This window comes from Trichechus manatus, unplaced genomic scaffold (genome assembly GCF_000243295.1).
Source record: "Trichechus manatus latirostris isolate Lorelei unplaced genomic scaffold, TriManLat1.0 scaffold00039, whole genome shotgun sequence".
Classification (NCBI taxonomy): domain Eukaryota; kingdom Metazoa; phylum Chordata; class Mammalia; order Sirenia; family Trichechidae; genus Trichechus; species Trichechus manatus.
The window spans coordinates 9,082,843-9,104,873 of NW_004443975.1; the positions used below are offsets into that span (position 1 = coordinate 9,082,843).

The 22,031-nt window shown below is 47.5% G+C and overlaps 1 protein-coding gene across 1 annotated transcript in view; it reads right to left on the minus strand.

Moving 5' to 3' along the window:
* PSEN2 (presenilin 2) overlaps positions 1–21,005 on the minus strand; it is a 39,976-nt gene extending 18,971 nt beyond the window's left edge. Inside the window, exons 1-4 of the mRNA XM_023730925.1 lie at positions 20,923–21,005; positions 9,471–9,633; positions 3,680–3,894; positions 1,986–2,127 (exon numbers count right to left, since the gene is read on the minus strand). Coding sequence (XP_023586693.1) covers positions 1,986–2,127; positions 3,680–3,894; positions 9,471–9,611 — 498 coding nt within the window. The 5' untranslated portion in view covers positions 9,612–9,633; positions 20,923–21,005. The remainder of the gene's footprint in view (positions 1–1,985; positions 2,128–3,679; positions 3,895–9,470; positions 9,634–20,922) is intronic.
* Between the last annotated feature and the right edge of the window lie 1,026 nt (positions 21,006–22,031).

Genomic DNA, 22,031 nt, shown 5'->3' on the forward strand with positions numbered 1-22,031 from the left:
ATTGTGCCCTTTAGGTCTTCTGTATCTTTGCTGAGTTTCTTCTTAGTTGTTCTGTCCTTTACTGAGAGTGGTGTGTTGAAGTCTCCTACTATTATTGTGGTAAAGGGGATATTTTTGAAGAGAAACAACCCAGGGAGTCCCCTCCCAGCTGAGGCTCTACAAACAAGTCCTCAGAAAGACATGATGCCCCTCTCCTGGCCAATCCAGGGATGGACAAGGACGAGGGTGGGGCTGATCCTACATCAGTCCCTCCGCCAGCTGTCAGTAGAATGGTGGCGCCACTCCCACCAGCCTCACCCCTGAGGACAGGCCCGTCCATCATGAGCTCAGTCCACCAGAGACCTCAGCCGGGGACCTGGTCTGCTCATCATGACAGCAGTGGCCAAGGCCTGGCTGGGAGCACAGCTGGAAGGGGAAAGGCTGCCTCTGGAGTGTGCTGCCCCTCCGTCCCAACACCACCTGCCTGCCCGGTCACCATCAGCTCCTGCCTGAAAGTCACAGAACCTCCAGCTGAGAGGGCACCTGCCTGTCTTGCTTGCTGCTGGACCCCAGAATGGGGCCTGGCAAAGGCAGGCTCAATGCATCTCACTGAAGGCATGGCTGGGCTGCTTCTCAACAGTCTCCCAGACACCCCCTGACCACAGTGGCACCTATTCTCAACATCCATGCTATTTCTCACTTGTTCTTAGGCACGCTGTACCTTCTGCTCCAAATAAGCATCCTTCTACCCTGCTTCCCACTATCCTATCCTTTCCTCAACTCTAATTTTAAGTTCTCCCTCATTTACATTTGTTATTCATTGATAAGCTGCAGCTCAGGGATATTTCCCAACAGCCCCTCCCACGTCTCACCCAGCAGCACCCCTGGCTCCATCACTGCACCACAACCCCTGCATCTCCCCTACACTAAGTGCTCCTGTTTCTCTACCTGCTCAATGAATGGTGACTGCTGCCTAAGAAGGGCTGACTGTGCCTGCATTTAAACAGCTTCAAATTAGGTAAGGCCTAGCTCAGGAGTTCCTGGGTACTGCACTTGGTGAACACACTCAGCTGCTAACTGAAAGGTTGGAGATTTGAGCCTACCCAGAGGTGTCTCGGGAGAAAGGCCTGGCAATCTACTTGCGAAAAATCAGCCACTGAAAATCCTGTGGAGCACAGTTCTACTCTCGGACACCCATGGGGTGTCAGAGTTGACTCGACACCAACTGATTTAATGCCTAGCTTAACTTTCTTTTAATCTTTAGGGTTTCAAAGCCTTCCTTGGATGTAAAGACTGGAAAGCAACGTCTAAAGTCCTATGGTATCTTTCGAGGGCAGAAAATGCACGTGATTCAGGCCAGGTGGGACTCAGCACCTCCATCGCTCCCCAACTCCTCCCAGGCAGGAAGACCTCGGCACAGAATCTGTCTTTCTCTGTCCAAAAGGGAAATGGAAAATAAAAATAAATCTGGAGGGGAAGCGTCAGGGTGAAGGGAGCCTAATATACAACTTCTTACTCCTTGGGAAGGAGAAGCAAAATAAAATTAACTTCTGAATAGGAGAAGTGACACTCTGAACATTGCAATGAGGAACTCAATTGAGTGGATTATATGTCAACTTAAAAGACAACAGAATTGGGTCATCTAGGGTGGGGGTGGGGTGGGACAAACTCAGAGTCTATTTTGCAGGAGTTCCTGCGAGGTGTAAATGGTTGACGTGTGAAAGGTTGGAGGTTCAAGTCCACCCAGAGGCGCCTTGGAAGAAAGACCCAGTGATGTACTTCCAAAAAATCAGCCATTGGAAACCCTACTCTGACACACGAGACCTTCATGAGTTGGAGTCGGCTTCATGGTAGCTGTGTTTTTTTTTTTTTTTGCAGAAAAAAGGAACTCCGATAGTTTTTAAAAAAAAAAAAAAAAAAGAAGGGTGGCTGCAGAAGGGACCCACTAGACAGAGGTGTGTGTGGACTGGAGGGTGGGCAGAGGGCAGGTGCGTCTGGGTCCTCACCTTGTAGCAGCGGTACTTGTAGAGCACAACCAGGAAGATGGTCATGACCACGATGACGCTGATCATGATGAGGGTGTTGAGCACAGAGTTGAGCAGGCGCTGGCCCACTGAGGGCGTGTCCTCGGTGAAGGGCGTGTAGATGCTGAGGGGAAAGGAAAGGGTGGATGGTCTCTGGTCCTGCCTGCCATGCACACCCCACCCCCATGCAATCCTCATCCCTGCTTGTAGAGGCCCTCTGGGAACACCCCACTGCTCATGCCACTGGGCCCATGCCTCTGCCCTGGCAGAGTGCTGCCCACTAACTCCTTGTCTCCCAACCTGTTTCCCATCATCCCGACTGCGTACCTGTGGCTCTCGGCCTGATGACTGAGCCCAGGGTAACCAGTAACCAGCTGCTGTCAAGTCAACTCCAACTCACAGTGACCCCATGTGTGTCAGAGTAGAACTGTGCTCTACAGGGTTTTCAATGGCTGAGTTTTTGCAAGTAGACTGCCAGGACTTTATTCTGAGGTGCTTCTGAGTAGACCCGAATCTCCAAACTTTCAGTCAGCAGCAAGACCATTACCCATTCGCACCACTCAGGGACTCCATGAGTTGGAGTGGATTCGATGGCAACTGGAGCTCAGAGTCGCTCCTGCCTCGCCCACCCCCTCCCCACCCCCACTCAGATTCTAAAACCTTTGCTGGAGTCTCCCCTGGGTGCTACTCTCTGTCCCCCCCTACTTCTCCATTTCCCCCAGCACTTCCACACCTAAACCTTCTCCATCAGCCCACCCAGGCTAGCACTCCTCTTCCCCTCCTGCCTCCCCACCCTACCCCCACCCCGAGCAACCTAGTCACTGCACTTGCTACTAATAAACTAAAAATCAGAAACAAGACGCAATTGATTGATACCTCACTCTTTCCAACACGGACTGCTGGAAGCAAAAGGCTGGCTACGTTCTCTTATCGCTTTTCAACTGGGCTGCTCTGAATCCCCAACAGACTATAAACTTCCCGGGGGGCTGGGGGGGGCGGCTTCTCTCTCTACTCCTTTTTTTGGAAAAAACCAAACAAACAAAACGAAAACTAAACAAGAACTCCTCAGTTAACAGAAGATGCTCAGGGAAGGTCAGCCCTCAGCAGTGGTGACCCTGGAGCAGTGGGATGGGGTGCAGGAGGCTTTCCATTTGTCTAGGCTGCTCTGTGTATGTGCTATTTTTACTGAAATAAACACAGGGCTCTATCCATCTCCTTCACAAGGCTGGAAGCGAGCTACGGAATCATCTGGTCCAACCATCTCCTTTTACATTCAAGCAGCAGAGGCTCAGAGAGGAAGTGGCTTGCTTGGGGTCACACAGTGACTGGTGGCCCACTCGTGACGGAAGCCCAACCTTTGGATGCTGGGCTTGGTGCTGCGCGTGAGAGAGGGCTTGCCTTCTGTAATAAATACCATTGTGCCCGAGAGCTCCTTCTGGGGCAGGCACTGTTCTAAGCCCTTTACACATGCTTGCTCACTGAATTTTCCCAGTAACCCCATGATTAAGCCCATTACACAGACCTGCAAATTGAGGCATAGAGAAGTTGAGGACCATGCCCAGGCAGGTGGACCAGGGCATGAACTCAGGCAGCCCCTGGTGTGGGGGCTACAGGTGGTCAACAGAGGTCACACATACCCCTGAACCCACCCCACGCCCCACCCCGCCCCAACTCACAGCTGTCCATTCTTCTCCGTGTAGAAGCGCACAGACTTGATGGTGGCGACCACCACGACCATGCACAGCGTGACAGGCACAAACAGCATGATCACGTGCTTCGCCCCGTATTTGAGGGTCAGCTCTTCCTCCAGGCCTCGGAGCCGTCCAGGCACCCCACTGCAAACGTAGCGGTCAGGGTCCTCCTCACAGTCCTCCTCGCTCTCCTGGCTTCTCTGTGGAAAACCACATTGTGAGGGTCACAGGAAGCTCTTCATGGGATGCCCCACATGGGATATCCCCCTAAACCGATACAGTGCATGGATTTTTAGAACCCCAAACAAGAAGTTTTAATGTGGCTTTCAAGATGCAAGAACCAGTCTATGAGCTGTAGTTTGGACATGGGGTGCTGGAATTTCTGGGACATTTCAAAGGTTGCCGAGGACAACAGCAGAAAGAGTTTGAGTTGGCATTAAGCACCACCACCCAGGAGGGGAGGCCACTGTAGCCACAGAAGACGGCAGTCTGCAGGCCCAAGACCAGAGGAGCGAATAGATCAAAAGATTCTTCCCAAGTATAAGCTGCTCTGGACACCGTTCAATTCTGTTTACCTGGCCCTACTGATTCGGGAGGACACAGGCCAGGTGGTTGGAAGGAAAGAGAGATTAAACATTTATGGTTGATAAATTATAAACTAGAATCATCAGCACGCATGGGGACTCTGATTATGAATCAGACATTGGAAATTTGCAGAGGAAAAAAATTACTTTCAACTTTTTGCCCCATAAAATCAAGCATACAAATCTTCTAACTCTAGAGAGGCTAAATGGGTGTCCAGCATCTAGGAGGACAAGGGGTATGGGAAGGTACCAAAAACTCAAGCCCACTGCCACTGAGTTGATTCTAACTCATGGCAACCCCACCGGTTACAAAGTAGAACTGCTTGCTCCATAGGGTTTTCTTGGCTGTAATCTTTTCGTCTTTACGGACGTAGATCACCAGGCCTTTCTTCCGTGGTGCCGCTGGGTGGGTCCAAACTGCCAACCTTTTTAGGTTAGCAGTCAAGCGCAAACTGTTTTAGCCACCAGGGACCTTATTATGGGAAGGTAGGAGAGTATAAATGAGGTGCAGGAAGTCTTCTAGGCTCGGGCACAAAATGATCTGCAAGATTTTGTTTTAGAAATTCAGGGTCATCAGCTGTGTTGCTAATTAGATTAACAGGCAAAGAAAAAGCCAAACAACACAAAAATCAGAAATGTTTCAGTATCAGTTCTTTGCAGACAACATTCTAAATACTCAGTTTAGAAGTGAAAGGAAAACTGTTAATGAATAGGAACTAAAACAAACAAAAATGCACACAAGTTCCAGAATAAATTAAGAAATGGGCTCAAATTTCCGCAAAGAGGATTAGGCTGGCTGGAAGAAAAAATTCCACTTGGCAAAGTTTTAAGATACTATAATGGGCAAAACAGAGAATGGAGTTCCGGCAAATTTAGATGCTATTTTGCCCTCACAGGGAAGGGAGATGGCATGGCTAAGGGACACTCCCAAGTATGTCTCATCTTCATATTATAATCTCCTACCACTCTCATCTTTGTATTATAATCTCCTGCCCTGTGGGTGGCACAGATAAGTCACAGTATAGCCCATCCATTCCCAGCTCAAAAACCAAACACAAATTGTTGCTGCTGTTGTTAGGTGCCGGCGGGTAAGCCTTTGACTCGTGGCAACCCCAAGTACAACGGGACTGGACCGTTGAGCTCCATAGGCTTTTCACTGAGTGACTTTTCAGAAGTAGACTGTCAGACCTTTACTCCTAGTCCATCTTAGTCTGGAAGTTCCAGTGAAAGCTGTTCAGCATTGCTACAGAGCATTCTAAAATTCAAGGCACTTGACTTGGCTCAGGCTTTTGGCTGAAATGTAGGCCTGACTCCGTTCTGTCAGTTTCTCAGAAGTTGCTTCTGCTTTGCAATTCTCAGAAAGTTTGCTAAGGAAATATGTAAAATCTTTCCTATTTACCAGAAGTTACATTGTCCTTACCATCCTTTGGTCTGGCGGAAAGAACTAATGGCATAATAAAAACCCAACTAGCCAAACTATGTGAAACCTTAAGCTTGTCTTGGACTAAAGTACTTCCTCTAGTCCTTCTGAGTTTGAGAACTACCCCATTTGGACCCCATAAATTAACTCCATATGAAATTGTTACTGGAAGACCTACAGCCAACTCTTATTTTTCAACTTATTCTGATTCTAATTTGAGTCAGCCTGAACTACTAAAATATTGCCAATCCTTAATGCAGTACTCTAAAGAGTACCTGTCACAAGTCAAGGAAGCCTTTAATAAACAAAACTTGGGATTATCTAGACTACTTACTACTCAACCAGCTGACTATGTATATTAGAAGAGGCATCAATTAAAGGATTTATTTGAGTGTCGCTGGAAGGGACCATATTTGGTCCTTCTCACTAACCCTTGTACCACTAAATTACAGAGAATTAAGACTTGGTTCCACCTGTCTCAACTAAAAAAAGGCTAAAACTCCTACCCGGACTGGTCAACCTACAAAAAGACTTCAGCTGCAACTCAAACACTACAGAAATCAGAAGCAGACAACACCTGATGCAGACAGCTCCTCCCAAGATCTCAGGACCAGGCCTGTTTCAGACCCTGCTTAATGCAAGCTTTTGAAACTTACTGGACTTTGCTTAATGCTCATTGGTTTTGAGATGTTTTATTTTATAAGCTCGGATTTATTTACTGGTAAGAACTTCCTATGCAGACAATTGATATTTTTGCCATTTGCTTCGTATTTATAGCCATTCTTTTTTAAATTGTCTTATTACATCTTGTTAGTATTATCCTTTAACATTTTAATTTTCCCCTGCAAATGTTTTATCCCAGTTATTATTTTTGATAACTGACTTTAACTAGCATATTTACATTTTTAAGTCTTTCTTAAGTTTTATTTTACTGCTTTCAGTGGTTTCTATCAACACATGGAAAGAAAATGATTTTGTTAAGCTAGTCCAATCAGTGGCTAATGCTGGTAACCTAACTGATTGCTGGATGTGCCAACAAACCCCAAAGTCAGGGCTTGAATATTCTGATCCCCTGGCGGTGCCTATCCTAGATTACAGCCTCGTACCTGACGCTACTATCAACTGTAGTGTCGCCATTACACGAGCTATACGTGTCGGGTTGTGGCAGCCACTGCTCTCCCAGCCTGGCCTTGGGTGACCTGCTTTAATCTAACCAATGTAATCACTCAGAACTGTAACTGCTCTAAGATTGCAAAAATGAGAAAATCGTCCAGTCTTCACCACCTCCTAATGATCTGCACAGGTGAGCTTCTAACCCTTACATATGTAAAGGCCCCCAGGCTTTTTTAAAAGTCAATAGTTAACTTGATACCAGGTTGTCTAAAAAGAAATACAACTGATAGACATTTGATTTCCTTATGCCAAAAAATTTTTAACTCATAAAATTAAGCAAACTCTTTATTTGCAATAACTCTTTAACAAAATATTGGCTTGCCAATACCAACAATATCGTTCCTGCCCCAAACAGCTGGACCAGGAACAATATAACTTACGCACCTTACAGTTATGTTTTCTTATGTAGAGGTTCTGATTATCTAACCAAAACACATTTAAAACCAAAAGATAAATCTTATGCCTGGGCCTTACCCTGCCTTGATGGCTGGAACCTACAAGGACAATGCACCACAGGCTATTTAAGCCTAGGAGTCCCTTAGACATTCACTACTACAATGAAAGTAAACATTGAACTAACAACTTAAATAGCCTAGTCAGACATCACAAAGAAGTCAAAGATACTTATGGCTATACAATCCTATAGCCAAATACCCTAGCATGGGATATACATTTCTTAGATCACTCTTCCCCTTTGTCGGAGTAGCCCAATTAGAAAGGACTGTGCGAAACATGTCATCCACTATGGAACAGAGGGCTAATGACATTGCAGCACAAGAATCCCTAACATCTTTAGTTAAAGTAGTCTTGGACAACAGAATAGCTCCTGACTTTCTTCTGGCACAAAAAGGAGAAGTCTATGGCATTGCTATCACCGCTTGTTGTGCCTGGATAAGTACCACTGGAAAAGGAGAACAAGGCATAAAAAAAATTAGACAAAAATTTGTCTGGTTGCTTATTAATCCTGGACTTATTATTTTTTGACTTCTTTGACATTTTCAATTGGTTACCCAACAATATAAAATCTTGATTTCACTCCATGCTGCAAGTAGGTTTGATTTTGCTAATTGCTACGGTACTAACTGTCTGTATAATCAAATGTTTTATAAAATGTATGTCAAACCTTTGTGTTCAATCTACTACTCCCCTTACTATACAACGCATTATGTACTTTGAAAAAACATCATGTTCAGAAGAGTTAGACCTTACATTTTAGCTAAGGGCCCTCTTGCCTTGTGAAGTCGTCTCTTCCAATTTGGCCTGGCTCTACACGTCATCACCTTGAAAGATCACAGAAGTAGAGGCCCAAAGTACGGCATGGTGAAGATGTCAGTGGTGGTGACTGGCTATCCACCTGATAGCATCTAGGGTCTTAAAAGCTTATCAAGGTAAGCACCCACCAATAAACAGATGGTGCCTGGCTACCCTTTTGGGAATAGCATCTGTGGTCTTAAAAGCCTATTCTAAATAGGTGGCCATCTAACCAACTCGAGAAAAATAAGTCCATAGAGAAGAAGGCACTGTTATAATAATGATTAGCAAATTTCTATTGCAATTCTTGATCGAAAGGGGGGAATGACAAAGCATTCTAAAATTCAAGGCGCTTGGCTTGGCTGAGACTTCTGGCTGAAATGCAGGCCTGACTCCATTTTGCCAGCTTCTCAGAAGTTGCTTCTGCTTAGCAATTCTCAGAAAGTTTGCTAACTAGGTCAAGCGTTGCTGACTAGGGCAAGACTGCAATATAAATCACTTAGCTTGCACAAGTGTTAAGCATGTGACTTTAGTGGTTAAGCCGATTCTCAGAAGATGCCCCTCGAAAAATGTTTTTCTAACCCACTTGTATTTTTCACAGCTTTGTTCTAACTCAGATGTCAGCCAATCAGAAATATTTTAGCTGTACCTCTCTTTGTGGTCTTTACCTTTTTAAACCCATCGCTAGACTGCTTTTTGGAGCACTCAGTGAATTGCTTTCTCTTTGTGCCTCCTTAAACTGTACTCCTATTCCCTCAATAAACTTTTGGGTTTTACTTTTAACAGAGTATTGATATTTTTTTTTCTTTTTCTTTTTTGCATTATTACAGTATCATACCAACACACAAGCCTCCACTGACAGGTGGGGGCTGCACATGAGGTGCACTGGCCAGGAATCAATCGAATCCAGGTATCCTGCATAGAAGGTGAGAATTCTATCACTGTACTACCACTACCCTCAAACATAAATTAAGTATACTCATCTCTTAGTTACTGTGTCTGACCGTCTACCAAATAATGTTTCCCTTCAGCAGTTTTCCTTTAGAAGTTGTGCTAACCTGTTCTAGCATCCAGATATCCAAACTCACTTCCATGTGACTGTATAACCTGTACCTATGGGGTTTGGGGTTGTGGCACTGAGAATCATTGAACACATTCCAAAGCTAATCTTAAACAGACTGGGACTTCAGAGTCCACAGTAAAGCCCTCACAGATGCAAAATGTCACTACAGATCCATCAGGGAGACTGTCACCATTTTGCCCAATTCTCACCTTCACTTCCCCCTCCCTGCTACATCCAGGAACCCTGGAGGCAAGTCTCAGCCTCAGCTTGCCAGTGGGCACCTACCCACTGAGTGGTGTTCTCTCCATCCTCCAGGCCCTGCCTGCCCTCCTGGCGGGCGCGCGGTGTGGGGCTCTCAGCCGACATCAGGGAGGTCCTCTCATCACACACTTCCTCCTCACTGTCAGAAGCCATGAACGTGAGCATGGCCCTGCCTCCCTGGATACACCTGGAAAAGGAGCACAAGGACCTCATGCCACTTCCCTTCAAGGCAATTGGCAGCGGAGGACTGAGGGGGGTAAAGAGGGTGGCTTGAAGATCTGGACACATGTCCTGGCACCAAGAGTGACAGAGCTCCTGCCCCACGACAACCTTCTTGGGGTCACAAGACTGCTGTGGAGCAAGAGTCCCTGGAGCAGCCACTGGGGCTGGGGCTGCCCTGCCAGGGATGTGCCTGAGAATATGCCCAACCAGAAAAGTCAGGGCCACTCCAGACTGTCAGCACCTCAACCACTTATCATCAAGCATCTATTGAGTACCGACTGTGTACCAGGAAATGTGCTGGGTGCTGGAGACTCAAAGATGAGCAAGAACATGGGGAACATATTAATGTCACTGAATTGTACATGTAAAAGTGGTTGAAAAGACAAATATGTTGTTATATATATTTTACTACACACAAAAAAAGTGTAAGGAACAGCTTTGTCCTTATTAAAAAAACAGTGTCACCAATCATATGATTTAGGTGTTCACCAAGAGATACAGATGCACAAAGAAGGGCCTACACCTCAGTGACCAGGCATGTTTTCTAGAGAAACAGCTGATGGAGACAGAGACTGTTCCAGGTGGGAGGAAAGGACACAAGGCATGAAGGATAGTCCAGTTGGGCCTGCATGGCCAGGCAGGGCAGTAGGTGGAGCTAGGCGGGGCTATGAGGTGGGAAGGGCCACCCTAAGGAGGTTGTACTTCACCCCAACGATTGTGGCAGATGACATCAGTCCCGTGTTTAGAAATTATCAGTCTAGTGGGGACCATGGTCTCGGGGAACATCTACCTCAATTGGCATAACACAGTTTATAAAGACAATGTTCTATATTCTACCTCAGTGAGTAGTGTCTGGGGTCTTAAAAGCCTGTGAGCAGCCATCTAAGATACTCCACTGGTCTCACCCCTTCTGGAGCAAGGGAGAATGAAGAGAACAGGATACAAGGAAAAGATCAGTCCAATGGACTAATGGACCACAGCTACTAAGGCCTCCACCAGACTGAGTTCAGTACAGCTAGATGGTGCCCAGATACCACCACTGACTGCTCTGACTGGGATCACAATAAAGGGTCCTGGACAGAGCTGGAGAAGGATGTAGAACAAAATTCTAACTCACAAAAAAAGACCAGATTTACTGGCCTGACAGAGACTGGAGAAACCCCAAGAGTATGGCCCCCGGGTACCCTTTTAGTTCACTGGTGAAGTTACTCCTGAGGTTCACCGTTCAGCCAAAGATTAGACAGCCCCATAAAACAAAATGGGACTAATGAGGCACAGCAGTCCAGGAACAAGGACTAGAAGGCAGGAGGGGACACGAAAGCTGGCAATAGGGAACCCAAGGTTGAGAAGGGATGGTGTTGACATGTTGTGGGGTTATTAACCACTGTCATAGGGCAATATGTGTACTGTTTCATGAGAAACTATTTGTTCTGTAAACCTTCATCTAAAGTACAAAAAAAAATTATCTATGTGAGATCAAATTGACAACAGCAACTCAAAAGGTTTGATGGGAAGCCTAGGGGACAGTGAGTTGAAGATAATGGTGATGGAATAATTTGGAAAAGGATAATGAGAATAGCCGCATAACTGGAAGAATGTAATCGATGTCACTGAATTGTACATGTAGAAATGTTTGAAATGGTGTATCTTTGGCTATGTATATTTTCACCAAAAAAAAACAAAGGTCCTCCAAGGTCGAGAAGGGAGACTGTTGACATGTTGTGGGGTTGTTAACTGATGTCATAAAACAATATATGTACTGACTGTTTAATGAGAAACTATTTGTTCTGTAAATCTTCATCTAAAGTACAATTAAAGAAAAGTCATTAAAAAAAAGAAAAAAGAAATTATCAGTCTAGTCACAGACGGCAAAGAGGAGTGAAAAGAAGGAGTGCCAGGAGATTACTGCACAGTCCAAAGGGGAAATGAGCAGGGCCTGGGTTAAGGTGGCAGCAGGATGGATGCTAGAGAGGAGCAGATCCAGAGAGGGTTAGGAGGGGAGGGGGAAGAATTTGACGTGGGCGATACAATACAGGACAGAGTCTAGGATGATGGTCAGGCATAAACTAAGATGGGGAAGGCAGGAGAAGAAAGCTTCAGGGGAAAGATTGTAAATTTGATTTAGGAACTTGAGTATTTGTGGGTCAAGAGGGGAAACCCTGGTGGCATAGTGGTTAAGAGGTACAGTTGCTAACCAAAAGGTCGGCAGTTCGAATCCCCCAGGCGCTCCTTGGAAACTCTATGGGGGCAGTTCTACTCTGTCCTATAGGTCAACAGGGGAAGCTGTCTAGGAGGCATCCAAGTACATGGGTCTGGGTGGAGGGAGAACAATTGGTCATGAGTTTAGAAGCGTCCTGAATAGTGTTTATACTCAGCAGCACCACGGGAACCTGGTGCATCCCAAAATCAACACCCAGAGGAGGTTTCAGGACTGGTAAAAACTTCAGATGGAGTCCCTGTGTGGCCCCTGCGCACAATGGAATAAAACACTGCCTGGTCCTGCACCATCCCCATCACTGGTTGTGGATCAGACTGTTGTGATCGACAGGGTTTTCATTGGTTGATTTTGGAAGCAGATCTCCAGGTCTTTCTTCCTAGTCCGTCTTTGTCTGGAAGCTTCTCTGAAACCTCTTCAGCATCATAACAACACACAAGCCTCCACTACAAGACAGGTGATAACTGTGTGAGGTGCACTGGCCAGGAATCCAACCTGGGTCTCCTGTGTGGAAGACTCGAATTCTAGCACTGAACCACCACTGCCTTAGCTCAGCAGTGGGGAGCCAGCTAAGGTTTCCGACGGAAAAGGGATGTGAGCAGAAGTGAACTTTAGCACAAGCAACGTGCCAGGTGAGCAGCACTCTAGGTGGGTCTTGGCTCTGCCTCTTCACCTGTAATCTCCCTAAGAACAGGCTCAGCCCAGTACCCAGGAGGGCGGATCTGCCACTTGGTGGAAATCCATGGGGGCCAGCAGAGTCTACACAGCCAAGCCCAATTTGAGGGGACACAGCTGCATAGCCCCAAAGTGCTGTGAGACCCTGGGAAGTTCTTGGCTCTGGTTTCTTCATTTTGGGTGATGAAAGAAACCATCTAGTGGGGATCAAGAAGAAGGTTTAAGGTCCTCCTCTGTGAGGCTCAGGACTTGCCCTCATTGCCCCTCTTGGAATGGGGAGCACACTGTCACTCAAGGAGGGACACCTGAAACAAATCGCTTGCGGCACTTTCTCAACCGCTGTTATAATATTCTGGTCAGAGCAGTGCCTAAGATGGGATCTGAAACTACAGCTGGCTCTTTCAACACTGTTTTTTAACATGTCAGTTTTGGTTAGTTTTAGGCATGAGTTAAAAAAAGTTACAATCTCCCTCCTGTTTTTGCTGTTCCTCTGGTGTGCTGGTGACTTACCTTTGCGGTGACTGGAGAGGCAGAGTCTTCACATCTAAAACACCACAAGCTGCAGCCCCCAGGGCAGCATTCCAGGCTGCCTCTCCTAGTCTCCAAACAGCAATGCAAAAGAGAAATGGAAAATCAGGGAGCAAAGGAGGATGGGAGCAACTGGAGAGTGGGGAACCCAGCTGAAGTAGGATCACCTGTTGCCACTGAGTCAATTCCAACTCACAGAGGCACTATACGACAGAATAGAACGGCCCCATAGGGTTTCCAAGGCTGAAATCTTTATGGAAGCAGACTGCCACATCTTTATCCTACAGAGTCACTGGTGGGTTCGAACCACTGACATTTTGGTTAGCAGCAGAAAGATTAACCACTGCACTACCAGGCCTCCTTGGAGTAGAATTCCCATAAACTAAACCCACTGCCATCGATTCTGACTCCCAGCTACCCTATAGAACAAAGCAGAACTGCCCCACAGGGTTTCTGAGGAGAGGCTGGTGGATTCCAACTGCTGACCTTTTTGTTAGCAGCTGAGCTGTTAACCACTGCACCACCAGGGCTCCCAGAAGTAGGACTAAATCCTTCCAATTTCCATTCTCCAGCCAGTTGTCAATAGCTAGCAACACTGTTCCCTGGAAAGTATTTCAGCCTCCCAAAATTCCCCTGACATCTGAGGAGGCAGCCCCCGGGATGGGGAGCTTGAGGAGCTGTACACCTTCCATGTGAAACCGCACCAGTCCGAGGTGGCAGTAGCATTCACGTGCCCTGCACTCAGGCGTGGCCTCCTCAGGATCTGACAGCTTTTCAGGGAGAAAAATCAGAAAACTGCACAACATGTAATCCGTATCCCTGGTCTTCTCACCCAAAAACGAATGCTCCCGAGCAGACTCCTGCCCTCACCCACTTTGAAAATTCCTCCAAAGCCTTACCTGAAGCTGTGCTACAGCCCAAGAGATCAGCAGGGAGTCCCGGGGCCATCAAGGCAGGGGCACTGCCTAATCACAACCTTCGGTACCTAGGGGAGTGGGGGGCTGCTCCCAGCACCAGAGGGCATCACATTAGGAATCAGGAAGGCCTGGATGAGGTGGCTTAAACGATCAAGCACTTGGCCACTAACCAAACGTGCCCTGGTGGTGCAGTAGTTAAGCACTTGGCTGCTAACCAAAAGGTTGGCGGTTAGAAACCATCAGCCACTCCCGCAGGAGAAAGATGTAGCAGTCTGCTTCCATAAAGATTTACAGCCTTAAAACTCTATGGGGCAGTTCTACTCTGTCCTGTAGGGTCTATGAGTCAGACTCAACTCGATGGTAGTGGGTTTGGCTTTGGCTTTACTAACCAAACGGATGGCAATTTGAACATGCCCAGAGGCACCTTGGAAGAAAGTACTAGTGATCTGCTTCCCAAAGGCCACAGCCATGAAAACCTCATGATGCACAGTTCTACTCTGAAACGGATGGGATTGTCACGAGTCAGAACTGACTAGATAACAACTAATTTGGTATTTTTGGTTTGGGTCCCTTAAAAAGACTGTTTCTCAAAGCTGGGCCCAGACCACCCAGTGGTGAGGGAACACCACCTGCTGAGCCCTTACTGTGTGTCAGACACTAAGCCAAGCCCTCACTCGCATTAGATCCTCCTAATTACCCAGAGGACTTGAAGGACTGTGCACTTTCCATGCGCAACTGCACCACTCTTCCCCATTGTAGACACGGAAACAGGTTTAAAAAGTCACTGTTCAAAGTCACCCTTGGATGCAGGCAGGCAGGCTCCATGCTATGCTAGCTTGCTTATTAACAATGCAGCTTCCAATCACCATTCCTGACTGACTGTCCAGGGATCTGCATTTTGAGACGGTCCCTGGGCAATTCCATGGCTCACCCTAGACCCAGGAACACAGTGGGCCAGAGGCTGCCCTCCTTCTGTAATTAGATGCCCCAGGCAGGGCCCCTGGCACAGCACTGCAAGTGTCAGGTTACAGTCCAGCTCCCCGACACCAGCTGAGGGCCTTGGGGAGTAGCCACCTCATTTACCTACCTTCACCACCCTGGTACTATCTGATTGCTGAATGACCTTACAACACCCCCCTCCCAGAAAGCAAGTGGGGAGGAAGAAGAGCTGATGTTTTCAGGCTAGGAGAGCTGTGGCGGGAGAAGAGAGTTCTCAGGCTGGAAAGTCCCCCAAAGCATGCCCACTGCAGAGGAGGGTGTAGAAAAACGGGGGCTCAAATACCTCTGGTAGCAGCCGGACCGACCTTTCTGAAGGTCTGGTTGGCAGCAAAAATAAAAGCTTTACAAATATTCATACCTTTTGAGCCTGAAATGCTACTTTTTGGAATTGATCCTAAGAAAATAATAAAAGATTTGCATAAAAACATATTAATTGTAAAAAAACATAAACGTGAGAATGACTGTAATGTTTGACTCTATACCGTGGCACATCCATCTGATGGGGACTATTATATGACCACCAAAAATCTTATTTTAAGGAAGATTTAATGAGTTTCCTAAGAGCAGAAGCTGCATCCGCTGTTTGGACACCCCAGCGTCTAGCTCAGGGTCTGCACATACGACATTTTCAATACATAGTTTTCGAATGAAGGAAACTACCTAACCATGCCCTTGATACTGTGGGTACAAAGTAGCTTATTTTAAAGAATTTTTTTTGCAAGTCTTGTTGTGGTTAAAGAAGTCATTTTAAAAATAAAGTATTTCAGAAGTTATGAAAAAATAATTTAATAGAATAAATTTAATAAAATTTAACAGAAGACAAAACTTCACGTACATAATCATCTGAATTCTATTAAAAAATGTGTGTATATATAAAGAACTGGCAAGAACTAATACTTTTTTTTTTTTAAACCATCGCTATAGAATTGATTCTGACTCATGACGACCCATGTGTTACAGAGTAGAACTGCTCCACAGGGTTTTCTTGGCTGTAATCTTTATGTAAGCAGATTGCCAAGCCTTTCTTCCGCAGCACTGCTGAGTGGGTTCAAATTGCCAACGTTTAGGTTAGCAGCTGAGAACAAACCACTTGCACCACCCAGGGGCCTTACAAAACATCTTCGGATAGTGGTATTGTGGCGATTTTACTTATTTTTTCCTGCATTTCTCAAAGTTTCTGTAATAAACATGGACTACTTCTATAATTTTTTTAAGCTATTAATTTCTTAAAGGAGAATAAACAGCATCAACAGACAGCCTTTTCCCCCCTCCTGCCTCCCGTCCATTGGGCTGGGGGGAACAGGTGGGACCCCACGAAGACCCTTTCCCATCCTCTCTTAGCCCCTCTTTACCTGCTCCTGCAGAAAAACAACAGCAGGGGAGGTACCCTTGCTTCCCTTCTGAGTTGCTTTGAGTTGGAATCGACTCGAGGGCAACAGGTTTTGTGTTAAGTTGGTATTTAAGCCTGATGGTGCTCTGAAATCCTTGGAGGGAAAAATCACCACTCAAATGTGTGGTGGAGGAAAAAAACCTTCTCCTACATGTTTGTCCACATCAGAGACACTGACGCAACACTCTCCCTTTGGGCTGACTCACAGCAGGGGGTGGGGGCTGGCAGGCTCTAACCGCTGATGTAAGTCCTATGACGACCTAGCAACCAGCTCTCCCCACCTCCTGCTCCCCATCCTCTGAGGGAGCGGCAGGAAATGCAGAGGGGCTGATAGGAAGGGGGGTGGTGTCCAGTATGCAAGACCATGTTCTGGAAGGCCTTCACAGAATGAAGCGCCATGGCTGACAGCTACCTAGGATTAGGATGCAAAATAAAAACTCAGAAGAAAGCCGCTGCTCATTCCTATTAATCAGCTGAATGAGATCAAAACGCTGAACTATCCAAACCAGCAGAGTCTGACCCAGAGAATGTCCCCAATCGGGTTTGTGTCAGCAGTTCCTGAAATCATGGAAACCCAGTGACCCAGTTTCCTCGACCTTCTTTCCATTTCAGAGAAATGTGAAGGTTTTGACCTTAAAACGTTAAGGCCAATGGGCCTTAGGGTAGAAGTGGATTTTAATATGCCGAGTAGTAAGCTCTAGTATCTCATGGAAAATGGTGGAAATCACTCCTCGAAAAGCAAACTGGAACCACTGCACTTACCACAAACATGGCAGGCTGCAGAGAAAGGGCTGGATCCAGGGCACCTGGTTTCCTTATTGCAGCAGGCCTAGACAATGCTCCCTGGCTTTCAAAGAGGGCTGCACTGATTTTAAGCAGGTCATTTTCTAGGGTCATACAGCTACTTATAATGTTCCCATGACCCCTGGGAAGTTCCTTGTCTTCCCTTACACTAAGAAAAGGTTTGCTAAGGTTGGGAACACCCTTAGAAATTCCTTGGCTTCCCTGCCTGCTTGTCTCCCCCAGCCCTGGGTACCTAACCATGTGTTTGGCCCCAGCTGACCTTTATCCATCCATCCATCCACCCACCTCAGCCTGTATTGTGACAGACATCATTTGATAGGCAGCTCCCCCCAACACGAGGAGAAGGCCTCCGCCAGAGCTGGGCCTGAGCCCAAAGGGAGGCCCTGAAGTAGTAGTTCCACCCTCCAAAGTCACAGGCCTCCAGGGACCGGATGGGGCTCAAACACAGGTGTGGTACCATGGGGCGGAATGCCCACAGTGGGCAGAGGGGCAGGAGGCAGGGCACTGCTTCTCTGGGGCAACTCCAAAGAGAGGGTGGGAAAAGTCCAGCTGTGGGGCAGGTAGGATGAGTAACAACCCATCATATGTTCTGTGCAGCCATCAAATCCAGTTTTCAAAGAACACTCTGTGACAAGAAAACGCTAAAGGCATAACTAACCTTCAGCAAAAAAAACAGGATACCAAGCCTCATCTACAGTTTCCTACCTCTTATGTTGTAAGAACCAGTTGCCATCAAGTTGATTCCAACTCATGTCAATTCCATGTGTGTCAAGAGTAGAACTGAGCTCCACAGGGTGGCACAAACAGTTAAGTGCTAGACTACTAACCAAAAGGTTGGTGGTTCAAACCCACCCACCTCAGAAGAAAGGCCCAGCAGTCTGCTTCTAAAAGGTCACAGCCTTGAAAACCCTATATCTTAACAGATGGATATATATATATATATATATATATATAGTTGTGTGCTGTCAAGTTGATTCTAACTCATAGTGACCCTATAGAACAGAGTAGAACTAGAACTGCACCACAGCGTTTCCAAGGAGCAGCTGGTGGATTTGAACTGCTGACCTTTTCATTAGCAGCCTGAGCTCTTAACCGCTGCACCACTAGGGCTCCTATGTATACACACACACACAGGCACAGAGTAGAACACTAGAAGGAAACGTATACAGCTTGGTTATCTCTGGGATGAGTGCTAATGAATAATCTTTTTTTTTTTTTTTAACATCTACGTTTTCTAGAATGAACACGTATTTTATTTAAAAAATAAATAAAGTCAGGAAGTTTCTGGTTAAAATATAGCAGAAAGGTGAACACTCTTTTAAATGTTATCCTCCTGTTCCAGAAGGCCATATTTTAGCAAAGATGAATGAGCAACACATTCTCCCAGTCATTGAGGAGGATGGAAAAAATCATCTCCCCTGCAGACCGCTTTGAAATTACTCTTTTCTCCAGACATTAGCATGGCAACTGCACCATCCTCAGTCCTGGAAGCCAACATTTATTACACACACTCGGATCCGGCCAGCTGGAGGTAAGAGACAGCTCCCAGACCCTGCCCTGTGCCCACCTCAGCCCTGTACGACCCTTCCCCCAGTCCTCTCTCAGCTGCTGTAGCCCAGGGAACAGGTGGGCATACTTGCAGAAATACTTGTTAGCTTGTCAGTCCCCAACTAAACAGTGTCCAAAAGTCAAAGCAACAGCTGAAAACCAGCCAGAGATGTTTTCAACAGGAACACGCACCGGATCTATGTACACTGCTTTGGTTGCTTAAAAAACAAGCAAGCAGACATTTGGTTTGTCAGGTATTTGCTAATGGAAACCTCACAGAAAGTTTCCAGGCAGCCGTGCAGGGAGGTAGGCAGGAGAAGAAGGTGGGAAGCCCCCTGTGCAAAAACTGAGAAGAGAAAACACGGAGCAAGCTGGGTTCAAATCCTGGCTCACAGTCCCCAAACCACATAACTGGACAAGTGGCTTAACTCTCTAAACCTCAGTTTCCCCTTCTATGAATAATAATAACTGTTTCAGTATTATCGAAGCACTTAAGATAACTGTGACAAAAACTGTACAAAATACCTTTTTATTGTAGATGACAAACTCATAAAATAAGGTTATGTCATATCATTATTATCATCGATAACTTAGAGGCCAAGGTCCAAGGCTGAGAGCCTCTCACTTGCCAAGCCTGGTGCTGTGGGAACTGAGAGCAGCTACAGAGGAGCTGAGGGGAAGGCGACATGCCCCGTGCCTCCAGACACACCTGAGCGGCGACCTCTGGCCAAGCCCTTCCTTGTCCTGTTTTCTTCTCACATAGAAACTGGGTGCTCACCACCCACACGAGTATGCCACACTCCAGCCCTTCAACACCAAAGGATACAGAGTTTTCCTGAAAACCTGAAATAACCATTCCATCCTCACAAGCCCTCCACTCCAACCCCCTGCCCTAAACGCCCACTTCACTGACCCAAAGCATGAACTTCAACAACCTGATGGGGGACTGAGGACACAGCTCTGAGCTGGAGCCAGGACCCCTGGCCCCATCACCAATTAGGCCCAAAAAACATGGCTGCTGACATGTCTCCCATTCTCACACTGCCACATTCACAGAGAAGAGCCTGAGGCCCACACACCTGAAGCAGCTTATCCAAGAGGCTTTAATTGCTGCTAAACACCTTGGCTGCAGGCCTTGGAGGCTCAGGTGTCTATAGAATGGACTATGTAGACATCAGAGGCATCGGTACTGGAAGCAAGGGTCTCTCCTGATCAAGTTACTCCCAGGGGAAGCTTGGTAGCCCCAGCTGTCGATTTTGAGTTACCTGTCTCTGCAGTTATTGGGTATGGGCTGCCTCTCACCAAGTAGGGATGATGGAAGGGCAAGCAGTTACTACACCAATCAACAGTTTATACCCTAACAGGAGAACATTTATTAAGCCAATAGGCAGTGACAACATCTCACCTAACCGAAGGTCTCGGGTCTGGTCTGAGGGCTGGACTGCAGAGCTAGAGACCACAACACCTGGGATTGTAGCCTGCCTCTGCTATATCCTACCCGGGCGACTTTGAACAAAGTCACTTCAGCTCTGTGGGCTGTTTCTTTATTCATAAAATTCAGGGTGGGGACTAGTTTCTGTTTCAGGGTCCTTTAACTTCAAAAGCTGGATTCTGGGAGCCTCTCCACAGCTGTAAATGCCTGATACCACAGCCAAACGCCTCTGATAACCAAAGCGCCAGCTCCGGGCTAGGACATGGGCGAACATTTGATGAAACCTCCAAGAGCCTGTTCCCCACATATGCAGGAAGACCCCTGCCTGCCCAGGGCCTGGAGGGTTGCCCTTGTTAACATGCCTTTGAGACCCACGTGCACGGTTCCTTTAAATGCACTGCCCCTTTAACTGCTCGCCTGGCACCCACCCCCAGCGGGACGCCGGGGCAGGAAGGAAGGAGGGTGGCCCAGCAGGGCTGGTAGCCTGACGCCTGGGGTCCGCTCCCCGAGCCCCTTCCACCCACCCACCCCCGCCCCAGCTCCAGGCCGGCTCCCACAGCGGCTCCCCTTGCGCCGGCCACAGAGGCCGAGACCGCTGCACACGTAGAGGCCGCGGCGCCGGGGAAGGGGCCGCGGCGGGGGACATGCGGAGGACAGGGCCGGGTCGCGGCCCCACTGCGGGCCCTACGCGCGCGGCGCCAGGGACCCAGCCTGGCCCGCGCCCCCAGCCCCGCCCGCGCGCTCACCTGCTCCGCCGCGGCACTCGGGCGGTGTTTACGCGGCTGGCGGAGCGCCTGCTGGCCAAGGCGCCGGCGTAGGCCCCGCCCCGGCCCCGCCCCGGCACGCGCTGGCCCCGCTGGCGGCGCCACGTTCTCTAGCCCCATCTCTCCCCACCTGGAGTCCGGCGAGCTGGGGACCCTAAGCTGCCGCCGAGGAACCTGACCCCGGTCTTCGGCGTCCACCAGGAGTGCGCCGCGATAAACGGGACACTGGAACTCGGCAATGACAGCGGTCTGCGCGATGACCTTAGAAGGAGTGGCGGCCAGGCCTGTAATCTTCTACCCCCACCCCCACCTCCCCGACAAGTTTTACTCACAGTGAGGGAGAACTAGTGGTTTGGTGTGCTCTAAAATCGTGAGAATTTTCCTGGAATGTTTTCTGGAGCGCTTCAGAGCCGCCAGCAGCTCTGAACAGGGTTGAAGTGGCTACAAATGACCTGAGAATTGGCCAAGGAATTGTGATTCCAGGATTTGGGGTCCGTGGTTGGTTGAGATTGTCAATAATTTGGCATTGAGTAGCCTCACTTTTAACACTAGGCCCTGTTAATTGAAATTTTTTCTCCTTGATACTGTACTCTCCTTGTTTTCTTTCTTCATTATGGATTTTGCCTCCTGCAGCCCATACTTCTTTCCAGGGTTTCAGCCTCACTGGGGTTCTGTCCTCACTCTCCTCAGGGAAATCTGGCCATGTCCAGAGCTAAATCTTCAATTTAGTCGTCACCCATGGGCCCCAGACACTTGGACAATTGCCCAGGGACCCCCCTCCCCCCTCAGAAATCCCACAGACATCTCTAGGTGAGGCCATATGACTAAGCTCTGGCTAGTAGGATGGAAGGAAAAGTAGCATGTTCTTAACTCTCATTCTTTCTGATGTCTAGAATACAGAAGTGATGGCTGGAGCTCAAGCAGCCATTTTAGACCATGAGGTTAGTGAAGCAACAAAATGGAAGAAGCTGGGCCCTTGATGCTTGTGGAGCCACTGGTTTGGAACTACTTGCTTCCTGACTTTGTTTCATAGAGGGAAATAAAGAACTTTTATCTGGTTTAGACCATAGTTATTTTGTGATTTTATCACA